Source organism: Biomphalaria glabrata, chromosome 14 (genome assembly GCF_947242115.1).
Source record: "Biomphalaria glabrata chromosome 14, xgBioGlab47.1, whole genome shotgun sequence".
In the NCBI taxonomy this organism is placed as follows: Eukaryota; Metazoa; Mollusca; class Gastropoda; family Planorbidae; genus Biomphalaria; species Biomphalaria glabrata.
The window spans coordinates 22,015,445-22,028,964 of NC_074724.1; the positions used below are offsets into that span (position 1 = coordinate 22,015,445).

At 32.3% G+C, this 13,520-nt stretch overlaps 1 protein-coding gene across 1 annotated transcript in view; it reads left to right on the forward strand.

The window, feature by feature from the left end:
- LOC106067411 (sortilin-related receptor-like) overlaps nucleotides 1-13,520 on the forward strand; it is a 47,312-nt gene that overhangs the window by 18,382 nt on the left and 15,410 nt on the right. Inside the window, exons 20-33 of the mRNA XM_056009411.1 lie at nucleotides 344-550; nucleotides 1,330-1,443; nucleotides 1,947-2,066; nucleotides 3,195-3,326; nucleotides 4,189-4,323; nucleotides 5,155-5,253; nucleotides 6,987-7,130; nucleotides 9,012-9,182; nucleotides 10,317-10,448; nucleotides 11,186-11,266; nucleotides 11,406-11,456; nucleotides 12,493-12,510; nucleotides 12,832-12,960; nucleotides 13,071-13,164. Of these exons, the coding sequence (XP_055865386.1) occupies nucleotides 344-550; nucleotides 1,330-1,443; nucleotides 1,947-2,066; nucleotides 3,195-3,326; nucleotides 4,189-4,323; nucleotides 5,155-5,253; nucleotides 6,987-7,130; nucleotides 9,012-9,182; nucleotides 10,317-10,448; nucleotides 11,186-11,266; nucleotides 11,406-11,456; nucleotides 12,493-12,510; nucleotides 12,832-12,960; nucleotides 13,071-13,164 (1,627 nt within the window). The remainder of the gene's footprint in view (nucleotides 1-343; nucleotides 551-1,329; nucleotides 1,444-1,946; nucleotides 2,067-3,194; nucleotides 3,327-4,188; nucleotides 4,324-5,154; nucleotides 5,254-6,986; nucleotides 7,131-9,011; nucleotides 9,183-10,316; nucleotides 10,449-11,185; nucleotides 11,267-11,405; nucleotides 11,457-12,492; nucleotides 12,511-12,831; nucleotides 12,961-13,070; nucleotides 13,165-13,520) is intronic.

Genomic DNA, 13,520 nt, shown 5'->3' on the forward strand with positions numbered 1-13,520 from the left:
TCTCATACAGTACTACTTTAAAGTTCATTGTACAATAGCATCCTCTCATACAGTACTACTTTAAAGTTCATTGTACAATAGCATCCTCTCATACAGTACTACTTTAAAGTTCATTGTACAATAGCATCCTCTCATACAGTACTACTTTAAAGTTCATTGTACAATAGCATCCTCTCATACAGTACTACTTTAAAGTTCATTGAGCAATCAAGATGCTTTCAATAGCTTTCATAAACGTCCCTCAGCAGCATAGAAACCAAACATGTGGATGGTGTTGATTTTATCCCTTGCATTTCTTACAGCAAACTTTCTTGAATATAACCATATTATCTTCTGTCTCTAGCTATGAGTGCCTGTAGCCCCTACAACAAGCCATGCACACAGCTGTGCATGCCCATGCCCTCCACTGGTCCTCATTCACAGAACCGCACCTGCCTGTGTGGAGAAGGATACCGCAAGGATAGCCATGCCCAATCCAATGACCAGATGTGTCTATGTGAGCCTGGAGAAGTGCTGCAAACTAATGGGACATGTGTCAAATCTGCCAATGGTATGCAATTGGTCCTCCTCCATTTACATTATGTTTTTTTTTTCTGTCAAAAGAAGAGTTCTATATTTTCAAAAAAAGTATTTCTTCGCTAATAAATAATAACTGTTTTTTAAAAGCTTAACAAGACCAAATACAATATTAACACATTAGTGCTTATAGAAATGTGTCTGTTTTTTATGTGCTTTACTTTAGCATAATCCGGAGAGTCACAGGGAAAAAAAAGCCAAATATTCTTCTTTTTTTTTTTTCTGCCTTATCTTTGAGTCAGTTATTTTGTCAACCTTTCCTTAAAAACGAAATTAAATTAGGTAATTTTCTGCCATTAATTGGGATGGTTTTATTCATCTATTATGAAGAAACACATTTTAAAATAAAGTTTCTAAAAGCACATTCAAATTTACTCTTTGCATATTGTTATACCTTCATCATAATATTGTATCTAGTCCTAAAGTACCAACTAATTCATTCACTTATGTATGTATTAAGAGATCTCATCAACTGCTGTACGGCTAAGCATACAATTTTGTACACAGGTTCCTTTTACCTCTTAGGTGCTTGCTATAACACTTTTTGACGGATTCACAGCCTGAAACCCATTTTATTTTTGGCATTTCCCCAAAGGCTGCATTCTATATAGAAAGCATAAATGGAAATAGCATAAAAATAAAAATTCCATATTTTAAAATCATATTTTCTTTATTTTTCTGTAACTTACTTTTAATTTGCCTTATGCCATATCTCAGAAAAGTAATTAATAATATTTTTGTACATTTTCTCAGTGACGACGTGCGCCAGCGATAAACTGACTTGTAAGAATGGACATTGTGTGCTGAAAGCCTGGCACTGCGATGGAGATGATGATTGCGGTGATGGTACAGATGAAAAAGATTGCCGTATGTTCATATTATTCAATAATAATTAGATTAGTAAGCGTTTAGTGAAGCAGTTTGTTAAGCTATTATTTATAAATTGATGCCATATTTAAAGTTTTTTTTATATATCTATAAAAAGTTTTTTTGTTATATTTCTATATTATAGTTTTCTAGTTATTTAAAAAAAAAGTTTCTGGATATGTTTTTATAAAGTTTTGTAATTGTTTTATAAATTGTTATATTTATATTGTTGGATGCTTTTTAATACATACAGTAAATGGGAAGGTGTATTTATGTATGTTTGTTCTAGAAATCATCACTGTTTGTAAAAAAAATAAATTTTATTTTAGTTGTGCTATCTTTATTTTTCTTTTCAGAATAATCGACAGCACTTTATATTTCATTTGGTTTTCAGTAAATTTTGTGTTGATATTCATAAAATAAGTTCTGATATATTATTTTGCAGTGCACTTAATTTTCTTTTTTTTTCACACAGTGGTAACTGTATATTTTGTAACTTTCAGCATTTGCAACCTGTGCTGATGGCACATTCACCTGTTCTAGTGGCAAGTGTATTCCTGAGCATTGGAGGTGTGACAGAGAGGATGACTGCAGAGATGGCATTGCTTCTGACGAAATTAAATGTAAGTAAACTTTGCTTGCATGCTTTGGTCTGTGATTCTCAGACTGTGTTATAGCTTTATCATGCCCTGGAACTTGTTCACTAGTTATTTTTCCCAGTCCTGGGAATGCTCAGTATTTACCTTGCTGACATCACTCTTCAACATTACTGTAACACAAAAATGAGCTATCTCAAAACTCTTCAGTTACTCATTAGAGCTTATAACATGAGTAAAAAATTCAGAAGTCAAAGCATTTTTATTACAGCACCAAAATGACATATATCAAAACAATGTATTACAGTATTTAAAAACCAACAATAATTCTACTGGCTGTGATTTGTAAGCTAAGCATTTATCTATTTCTCTTCTTAAGGTTGAAGATCAGTGGCCTGGTCATTAAACTTCCTTGTGTTTGTATTAGGGACATTGTCAGTCTCCTTTATTTTCATGAGAAGAAAGCTGATAGTCATTTATCCCTTCATTTACTATTACTACTACTACTTAACTCTTTCTCTCCTAACTCATGATACCAGCGTTGATTCCACCAGAATGTGGTAAATAATTACAGAGAGAAAGAGTTAACTCTTTGTAAAAGTTTTGATAAGTGTATTGAAGGCAGAAGGAGGAAAACAAATTGCTAGTTTGGTTTCTTCTCCATGATGTTACTTTAATTAGTTCTTAGCTTTTGTCTTAGTGATGAAAGTCTTATAATAAAATAAATAAATTCCAAAGATTAAAGATGAGTGTTTCACAGGACTATGCAAACTTGTTTGTGACCTGCATATTTTTCCACTCTGATGCAGACAAAACTGTTGTCCATTAGGGCCTATTTAAGTTTTCTTTGCTTCTTCTCTGCCGGTCTTCTACAAGGGCTTTTCTCTGGGCCTCAAATGTGTGTCCTGCAACCTTTGTTAGTGCTTTTTCAGAGGCCATCTGATGCCAGCTACTTTCCTCTTTGCCAGTGAGGGCAAAATGGCATCCGTGTTATATGTGATTTAATTATTGTACTTAAGAAATGTTTTCATCATCTTTAGTTTACATTAAGCTATTAATTGATATTTCCAAGAAGGTATAATCTTGTCAAAATTTGTATGTATTGACAAAAAGATTTTGTTTAAAGTTAATGCGTTTCATTAAATTTTCTTTCAGGCAACCGAAGTTGTGCAGAGCACCAGTTCCGTTGCAACAATGGCTACTGTATTGACCGTAGCTGGGTTTGTGACAAGGATAATGACTGTCATGATGGTTCTGATGAAACTGCCAACTGTAAACACAACGCAAGTATGAATGACCAATCGTAAACTTTTGCTGATTTGCATTGTCTGTTTTAATCATGCAGTTTAAAACCAGTTTAGTCTTGTCTAACAAGGATTCTATCATATACCAACCTTTTTTGGATTTGGAATTGGATCCTTTGAGTCACTCCTACACTCCTGATGTTGGTTTGTGTATGGGGATGTCAAGATTTAAATATTGGAATTGGATCCTTTGAGTCACTCCTACACTCCTGATGTTAGTTTGTGTATGGGGATGTCAAGATTTAAATATTGGAATTGGATCCTTTGAGTCACTCCTACACTCCTGATGTTAGTTTGTGTATGGGGATGTCAAGATTTAAATATTGGAATTGGATCCTTTGAGTCACTCCTACACTCCTGATGTTAGTTTGTGTATGGGGATGTCAAGATTTAAATATAAGACAAGAAAATATTTGCTCAAAACAATTAACTAATGCATTTATTATAAGGAAGAAATATCTTTGATTGTTGTGAAGTGAGTCCAAGGAAAAAAAAAAAGAGATAGGACCAAAAATGAGCTAGCTGGAATTCAAAACTAAGAAATGACTCATGATATAAAATTGAAAGACTAAGCTGAGATAGCATGTCAGTTGATTGGTATCAAAGATAAGTTTAATTAACATATCACGAGATAAGACTAAACTGGGATAAAATAGCTCTACATAAGATAGCTAATAGAGTTAGTTCAATGATATGGCAGAAATTATTGCTAGGGCATATTTTAATGTCTGGAATTTATACAACAAAACCTAGAAAATCATCTGATAAAATTAGTGTCATCATTTGCTTTACTAACCACAATGTCTCAATGGAAAGTTCACTTTTTTTTTTCATTTGATGTTCAGCTTGTGGTCCTTTCTCTTTTACCTGCAAGAGTGGGGACTGTGTGGACAGTTACTATCACTGTAATGGTGAGAAGGATTGTTTAGATGGCAGTGATGAAGATGACTGTGCCAAAAACAAAACAACATGTAGCAGTGGTAAGTTCCACAATTTATGAACAAATCATCCAAAAAATAAAGATGTTTGTTTTTAAAATAAAACTTTTAGGGCATTTCATTTCTAATTCCTAGTTATAGTTAACAATGATATGATGAGACTGTCTTCTCTATGTTCAAATGAAGTTTTTGTTTTTGTTTTGACAATAGAACAAACCACATCATAATGTGGTTACCCCCAAATACTTTTGGCCTGTGAATTCCAGAACCAAAGACATTATGAGTTTACTGGTAGACAGAAAGCAGAAATATCATTTGTTGCAGAACAGAGCCTGAATGGCTTTTTTTAATTTGCACTTAAGTTTCTTTGTTATGTAAGCTTACCCATTCACCTGAAATAAATCCTGACCACTTTCTGTGAACTGATCTGTAGCAGCTGATTTAAAAGATAATTCCTAATTATGAACATTTTCAACCTTGATAAAGCCTTTGGACAAACACTAACTTATGAGGTTGTTTAGACTTGATTCTAATTCTTGACTCTGCTCCTTGTTTAATAATTTACTTCCTAGTCCAAACCTTCTGCAGGATGATGGAGGATGGCAGCGGGCTAGGTATGAACACGGGATCATCGACAAGTCCAATGACAGTCCAGCCTGCATACCGCACAACCAGGCTGCACCCTTGTAGTTAAAAACTACAATTCTATGACATCTACATCAATTGCTAGCAGATTCATTGATCTCTATGTCCCTCATTTGTTAGTAATACATCTTTGCACTGTGTCCCACAAATATGCAGGAGAAAATGTTTTGTCTTTATCCATTGTACATTTTAGTCTATCTTTTTAATTAAATCTGTTTCGTTTCTTAGACTACCAGTTCACCTGTGCTAATAACAACTGTATCTTCATCTCCTGGAGGTGTGATGGGGACAAAGATTGTTCAGATGGTTCAGATGAGGTCAACTGTTGTAAGTAAACACAAGACATCAAAACTGTGCAATGTGAAGGATAAAATTTGTAGAGTTATACAGAGATGGTTGAAATCAAGTGACTAGAAGATATTTTGTAGTGACTAGAAGATATTTTGTAGTGACTAGAAGATATTTTTAAGTGACTAAAAGATATTTTGAAGCGACTAGAAGATATTTTGAAGTGACTAGAAGATATTTTGAAGCGACTAGAAGATATTTTGAAGCGACTAGAAGATATTTTGAAGCAACAAAAGATATTTTGTAGTGACTAGAAGATATTTTGTAGTGACTAGAAGCTATTTTGTAGTGACTAGAAGCTATTTTGTAGTGACTAGAAGATATTTTGTAGTGACTAGAAGATATTTTGTAGTGACTAGAAGATATTTTGTAGTGACTAGAAGATATTTTGAAGTGACTAGAAGATATTTTTAAGCAACCAGAAGATATTTTGTTGTGACTAGAAGATATTTTGAAGTGACTAGAGGATATTTGTAGTGACTAGAAGATATTTTGAAGTGTCTAGAAGATATTTTGAAGTGACTAGAAGATATTTTAAAGCAACTAGAATGATATTTTGACGTGACTAGAATATATTTTGTAGTGACTAAAAAATATTTTTAAGTGACTAAAAGATATTTTGAAGCGACTAGAAGATATTTTGAAGCGACTAGAAGATATTTTGAAGCGACTAGAAGATATTTTGTAGTGACTAGAAGATATTTTGTAGTGATTAGAAGATATTTTGTAGTGACTAAAAGATATTTTGTAGTGACTAGAAGATATTTTGTAGTGACTAGAAGATATTTTTAAGCAACCAGAAGATATTTTGTTGTGACTAGAAGATATTTTGAAGTGACTAGAGGATATTTGTAGTGTCTAGAAGATATTTTGAAGTGACTAGAAGATATTTTTAAGCAACCAGAAGATATTTTGTTGTGACTAGAAGATATTTTGAAGTGACTAGAGGATATTTGTAGTGTCTAGAAGATATTTTGAAGTGACTAGAAGATATTTTAAAGCAACTAGAGATATTTTGACGTGACTAGAAGATATTTTGAACTAGTCCTCACTCTCTTTGCTTACTTTTCAAAACACTTGACATTTTTCTATGGGAGATAACCCAGGCTTTTGAAATTCGAACAACCTTGTAAATAATTAAATGAAAACTAAACTACAATTTTTAAAAATTAATTTCACAAAGTATTTATCTATGGTCTTCTTCAGTCACAAAGCAACCAGGGATCATTTCTATATATAATATCCAATATTTTTTTTTAATTCATAGGGGGTCTTGTGTATGGATCTTGAAAAGACAGATTTTGAATTTCGTGATTTTTAGGATTCCCCTGAGTTTACCCAACTCTAAAGGTAAAGGCAGTTTGTCATGACACCCTCTTTAAACGTTGGCCTTACAAACAGATGACCTTAACATCATCTGCCCTATAGCTTGCAATGTCTGAAAGGGAAACTAGTAGAAGACTGGAATTTTTTTATTTTTTTTTTTAAATATTTTTTTGAAAGAAAAGTTAGGGATAAACTAGGTCTTAAGAAGTTCAGCTTATTGATGAACATTATTCATACAAACAAAGAAGAGACATTTGAAAACTCAGAAATATTATGCACAGTTTACCTTAGTTCTTGCGGCATACAACAGCTCCAAGATGTTTAGAAAACTACACCCCTATCCTTTTGTTTACATGTTTCCAACCAACAAATGTTGTTCTCCTCAGCCTTCACTGTACCCCCTACAACAGTAAGACCATCGCCACATTGTGGGTTTCTGTATCACAGATGTACCAATAGAGCCTGTGTCAGCTTTTTGGACATCTGTAACGGCATTGATGATTGTGGGGATGGCTCAGATGAAGATGGATGTAAGTACAATGAAGTTTCATTGAAAAGATTTACTGGAGGGATAAGGCAGATAGTTACTCTGATGGGCAGATCTTTATGATAACATTATTCTGAGTAGTCAAAACAGGCAATGGTTGTCAGCATGCCACAAGCTGATAGGTTTATCTAAATTTGTGTTTATCTATAATATAAAGCAGAAAGTAAGGCCTATGTATGGCCCAAATAGAAATAAAAACCGTTTGATTAATATTGATAAAACTTGGCATAAATGTTCCTTGGATACTAACTGGTAAAGTAACATGTAAAGTAGCCCTACAGCAACCTTAAGACACTCAAAAAATAAAGTTGCTCAACTCTATGAAAGTATTACTGTTTCATGGATCTAGGTCATATAGCCATGTTTACATGAGACAAGATTGAAAGGTTACGCATGTGCAGAGCGAAGGCTCCATGCATGCACAGAAAGAAATCTCTCTAAACCTATATTTAGCTCTAGATCTAATTCTAAGATTATAGATCTACTCTTCTTAAAGATAGTTTTATACTTTAACAAATGAACATACAAAATATAGTCCATTCATTTCATATTTTAATCAAATTAACCTTCAAATTTTTGTTTCTAAAGCATTTTTACATACATTAGTTTGCTCTAGCTGCAACTTAGCCCAATAGCTCTATTCTTGATATGGCACACTTCTAAATATACATACAAGCAAATGTTTTGATTAAAAAATTGGATTTAGGTCTATTGGCTATTTTAAGCTCCATTCATAAAATTTGTATATTCACTCATTCGCTTTTCTTATAGCATTATTATTTTGCTTAATTGTTTCTAATACACTATATCAGTGATACGTAAATTAAGACCCGCAGACCTCAGGTAGTATCTGACTAGTAAGAATATAAAGTTAGCCTTTTAAAACTTACTTTAAATTTATTCACTCATTGTTAACACAAACATTTAGGTTGGATTGTACAATCACTTTTGAAAGATGTTTTATACAACTGTATCTAAAAATTGAATGAATGCAAGACCCTTTAGATGAGCCTTGTTGTTGTAATTGAACTAGAGAGCAATGAGTCTTCATAACTCTTGTAATGTAATCTCTGAAGAATGTCATGTAGTAGTATATAGCTAGGAACTGTTTCAAATAGCTTAGACACTTTAAGTCTATGTTCTGACATGATAATTTGATGTATTGTGTAGTCACTGATGTAAGTAAGTCACATATGTGTGGGAAAACTTTCAAAGAAATATCAATTCTATACCTAAAGCAACTGATATTGTTTGGGTTAGAGGTTAAAATGTATATATATATATATAGCTCCTCCTTGGTGATCGAAGATGAACATATTTCTCATATCCTAAAACTCGAAGATCTCTATTAAGACCAATTCTTGCTTTAAAAAGCCGGCTGCATATGTGGCATGGGTAGGTTAGGTCAGTTGCAGATATCCTGCTTCTTCACTCTTGTCATTGCAAGATGTTGCCTCATTCTGATAAATCATGCATGTTTTCCATGGTGATGCAATTAACCGCTCCCTTCAATTAATTGGTATAAATGTAAACAATAATTTTGCAAGTATACATGTAGTAGGGAGATTTGATGTGTACAGTCTTCTTGTTATTTCGTTAGTTTAGAGAGTATCAATAAAGTTATGGATAGGTGGTTTCCCTTACCAAGAATAACTCTTATTCTGGAATGACCAATATGCTATCTATGATTGTCTAAACCTACCAAATAGAAACTTATATAACAATGGTTGTGTGATTTATGCTACAATTTATTTTTTATTTTATCTTTTATTAAACTCTGACACGTTTAATCATTATATTTTCTTCTACAAGATATGAGCCTTGACAGGACATTGGTCTTTAATTTTTTTTTTGTTATGAACAGGTGATGATGAACTTTTGACCACCATGTCATGGACAACTGAGGCTAGCACATGCAGCAGTCTGCAGTACCAGTGTGAGAGCTCTGGTCTCTTTGGAAAATGTATAGAGAAGAACTGGGTGTGTGATGGTGAACCTGACTGTGAAAGAGGAGACGATGAGAGGAACTGTCACAGTGAGTAGTTCACTCTTTGCAGCTTATTGCTTGAGCATAGATTTGAAGACAAGGGTAATGAGTAGCTTTGGCATAGGAAACTTTATCTTTATATGTTTTCTACAGATATATAGAAGTCTGCATACCAAAGAGATTAATAAATATCTATATCAGTGATTCCCAATAATAATAATATTAATAATAATAAAAATGAAGTCAATAATCTCAGCAAAATTCCCTGTATTCAAATTTTCAGCTTAGGATTGAGGATATTCTGAATATAGCAATACATCAGTGGATTATGTAACATTAAAAGAAGAACTGCTCAGATTAAATACAAATCAAGAGCTTAAAATACAATTTAAAAAAAGGACATTAACTCTTCTGGCTTCAAAAAGGAAAGCTAATTATACTATTAAGGAATATCACATAAATTTCAATTTTTTTCCATCTTCACATCTAGTGTCAAAGAGTTTCAGCAAGGTTTCCAATCTTCTAATAAAAACAAAGAAACTGGACCTCACTAACCTAGAAGTCTTAATATTAAGCCTATCTAAATTAAAGCCCAATTTTGAAATTATATTATTAAAGCAGCCCACTAAAATGTGTTGTTGTTTTTTTTGTTTTGTTTGGTGAATTCATATGATATTTATTACATTTTATTTTGCTTAGTTTTAATTTGAATTTCATTCATTGATATATACAACTTAGAAGTCAGAGAAAAAAAAAGGTACATTTGAAGGTAATGAAAAAAAAAAGTGTGGGAACCACTGATCTATATGAAAGAAAAAAAAAAGGTTAGCCCCACTTTGAACAAGTGATAAACTACCTTGAAATTCCAAACCATTAAGTAACTGTTATTCTCAGCTAGTTTTCATTATGAGACACAAGCTTTTGTTGCGAGGGTATAACCCTTATCATCACTACAATGTACCCTTGTTATTAGTACACATTAACCAGCTCTCCTTTTCATACTACTTTCTATCCAATCATTTCCTGTACCTAAAGCTGGATAAACTAGATTTGGAAATAAAACTAACTTGAAACAAGACCAGCATTCAAACATGTGACTCCCAGCATTGCAGCCAAGCCTCTACTTCATTGATTAGATCTACTGTTTACACAAAGCTAAGTCATTGGATTTTTTTTTTTCAGCTTCTAGAAAGTGTGCTGACTCAGAGTTCAAGTGCCACAGTGATGGCGGTTGTATTGCCAGCTACAAACGATGTGATCAGCATATTGACTGTAGTGATGAGTCAGATGAGTCTGGCTGTGACTACAACATTAGTAAGAAAAGTTTTGTTTGTGATAGAGCTGCTAATAAAAAAGTATTGACCTGTCAGTAAATATCTCTTGATTCTTTAAAAAAAAAGTATGAGAAAAAAAATATTCTTATAAAGCTCTTTCTCCTTCATGTTCCTTTATGATCTATTCAGAAATGTGCATGTTCCTTTATGATCTATTCAGAAATGTGTATGTTCCTTTATGATCTATTCAGAAATGTATCAAACAGCTGTTTTAACTATTCTTGGAGACAAATTTGTAATGGATATAACAAAATTAAAAAAAAATGGAATTTTAGAATTCACTTGTCATCTTTTATTTTAACTGTCAGTTCAAAAAGTTTTAGCTAAATTATATAATGCTCTAGTTAATAGACTAAACACTTCTAATAATATATTGATAGCTCTTGAGTGTGTGCTTGTTTCTGAATGAAACATACTATCAATAGTTTCCAATATTTAGATCATAGCACTTTATCTTATACAGACGTTACTTCAAAAAAGAAGATGACTACGTCCTACGCGGTCATGCATATTAACCAATGACATAAATTCTGCTAAGTCACTGGTTTTCCTGGCTAGCTCAGGCAACCCATTCCATGCTCGTAATAGCACTAGGGAAGAGAGAGCATTTGTACAAATTTGTCCTAGCATATGGGACGAGGAATGTGCCTTTATCTTTGTGTCTTTCTGAGCATTTTCTTAAATTTGTTATTTTTTTTTTGTGTGTTTTTTTTTCAGCTGTCACTTGCTCCAACTTCAATGGAAACAAACTGACTTGTTGTAGCAACCCAGCATGTGGGGTTTATATTTCTGAATCTGGTAAGTTACATTTAATTTCCGTTTTGTCAGATGATTAAAGATCTGCTTTTTAATAACATAGCTTATAGTGGCTGCGAGAGTGGCTATATATCAGAGTTTATTTCTTATATTGTTTATTGTCTTTATTTCTGTTGCCCAGGTATGTGCAAGCCTGTGAAAGAAGCACAGTTTAACACTAAGTCCAATAAGTGTAAGTGGATAAATAGATAAAAACGTTTTCTAGCATTTACACATTTTTGTTTTGAATTCTATAATTAGCTGTTTTTTTTAAAAAGCTTATATCAACTTACTCTGTCCGTCTGTCTGCATGCCATGTTTTTTCTCCCATTCTCGGATCAAGTTAAAACTTTGCACAATTATTCATTGAACTGAATTAAAAATCTAATCTAAACTATTAGTTAATTAATTGTTGGTAATTAATTATTTTTTTAAATTTCAAAATAAGGCGAATAAATGCTACTTAATGAGAAATGTGGCTATATATATATATATATATATTGATTTAGTCTCCTTATTATGTTTTGACATGCTTTTCTCCCACTTCCCATTCTCGGATCAAGTTGAAATTCTCCAGACTTATTCATAGTCAATAACAATACACAAATCAATCAAAATATTTACCAATTAGTTAATCATTTAGTACTAGTTAATTAATTTTGCTTTATATAGCAGAAAGTGAGATAAACCCCATAATTTTCCGATAAATAGCAGTAATTAGTGATTCCTTTTCTTAGATTAGCTTTGCTTTTAAAAAGTATTCTTTTTCTATATTGCTTGTTGTTTTCAAATTCATTCTCCATAGTGTGTGCTGTACATTTGCAAATCTTGCTCATAGCAAACACAGCTAATATAGCTTTCATAGTACATTACATACATATATATGCACACACTCATACTGACCAAAGAGTCCTCAGCACACATATCAAGTATTATTTAGCATATTTAACACATTAACATGCACATTTAGAACACCAATGATTAAATCATGAAATGTGCTACTTTGTTTGATACTTTTCAATGTGTTTTTGAAATGACATTTTATTTTTAAACATTGAGACATTAGTTTAACTGGGCTGATGGTTAGTTTATCTTACTACATTACTGATACAGTTGTATACCATTAGAATGATACATACTTGTACTTGAGTTCATTCAGTAATCGAAATGTAGAACATAGTCATTGAGTAGGTTTGTCATGTAATATTTTTTTTTTAATATCTTTACAGGTGACGGTATAATCAATGGTAAGTACAGTAGAACATGGATGGTATGCAATGCAAAGAGAATAATTAAATTATAATCTACATTTTAAGAAATAGTTTCAGAAATTCTACAACTTTTTAAATTGTTTCCATTAAAGCTTGTCAGGTAGGTCATCTGTGTACTTGAGATGTCTCAAAGATGCAAAGTTCTATTTTAGAACTTTTAATGTGTAGGATGTTGGAGCATAGACATTATAAACATCCTTTTAGCTTTATTGACTTTTTTTTTTATAGGCTAGTGATAAAAATTTGTTTCTCTCTATTGTTAGATGGTATTAAATATTGACTTTGCTTTTATTTCAGTCAATTACACCTGCAAGGATGGTCAGTTTAAATGCAACAATGGACAGCTGTCATGTGTCTCGTGGGTTCAAGTGTGTGACACTAAAAGAGATTGTGATGGAAGTTTCTTGGATGAAGCCAACTGTGAAGGTTTGTTCTCTTGCATTCATTCACAGCATTATTGCTGTAGTGTATTTGTTTGTGACAGTTTTGTACTCAAAGTTTTATTGACTACTTTTGTTCCTTGTATTTCTCCTTAGATTGTCATACACTGGGCAGTTTGACCTTTGATAAAGTGGTCAAGAATGACAGTGTTGAGTTCTATTCATTGTCCCTCTCCTCTGTTTCATATGCGTAAGTCTTCTTTAAAACTCATAGTTAAAATTTGCTGATTCTTTATAACTTATTGTTAATATTTGCTGATTCTTTATAACTTATTGTTAATATTTGCTGATTCTTTATAACTTATTGTTAACATTTGCTGATTCTTTATAATTTATTGTTAACATTTGCTGATTCTTTATAATTTATTGTTAACATTTGCTGATTCTTTATAACTCATTGTTAACATTTGCTGATTCTTTATAACTTATTGTTAACATTTGCTGATTCTTTATAACTTATTGTTAACATTTGCCAATTTTTTGTAACTCCTAGCTATCACTTGTCAAACGTCTTGCCAGTCTTTACTTTGAAAAAACTTTTTCTTG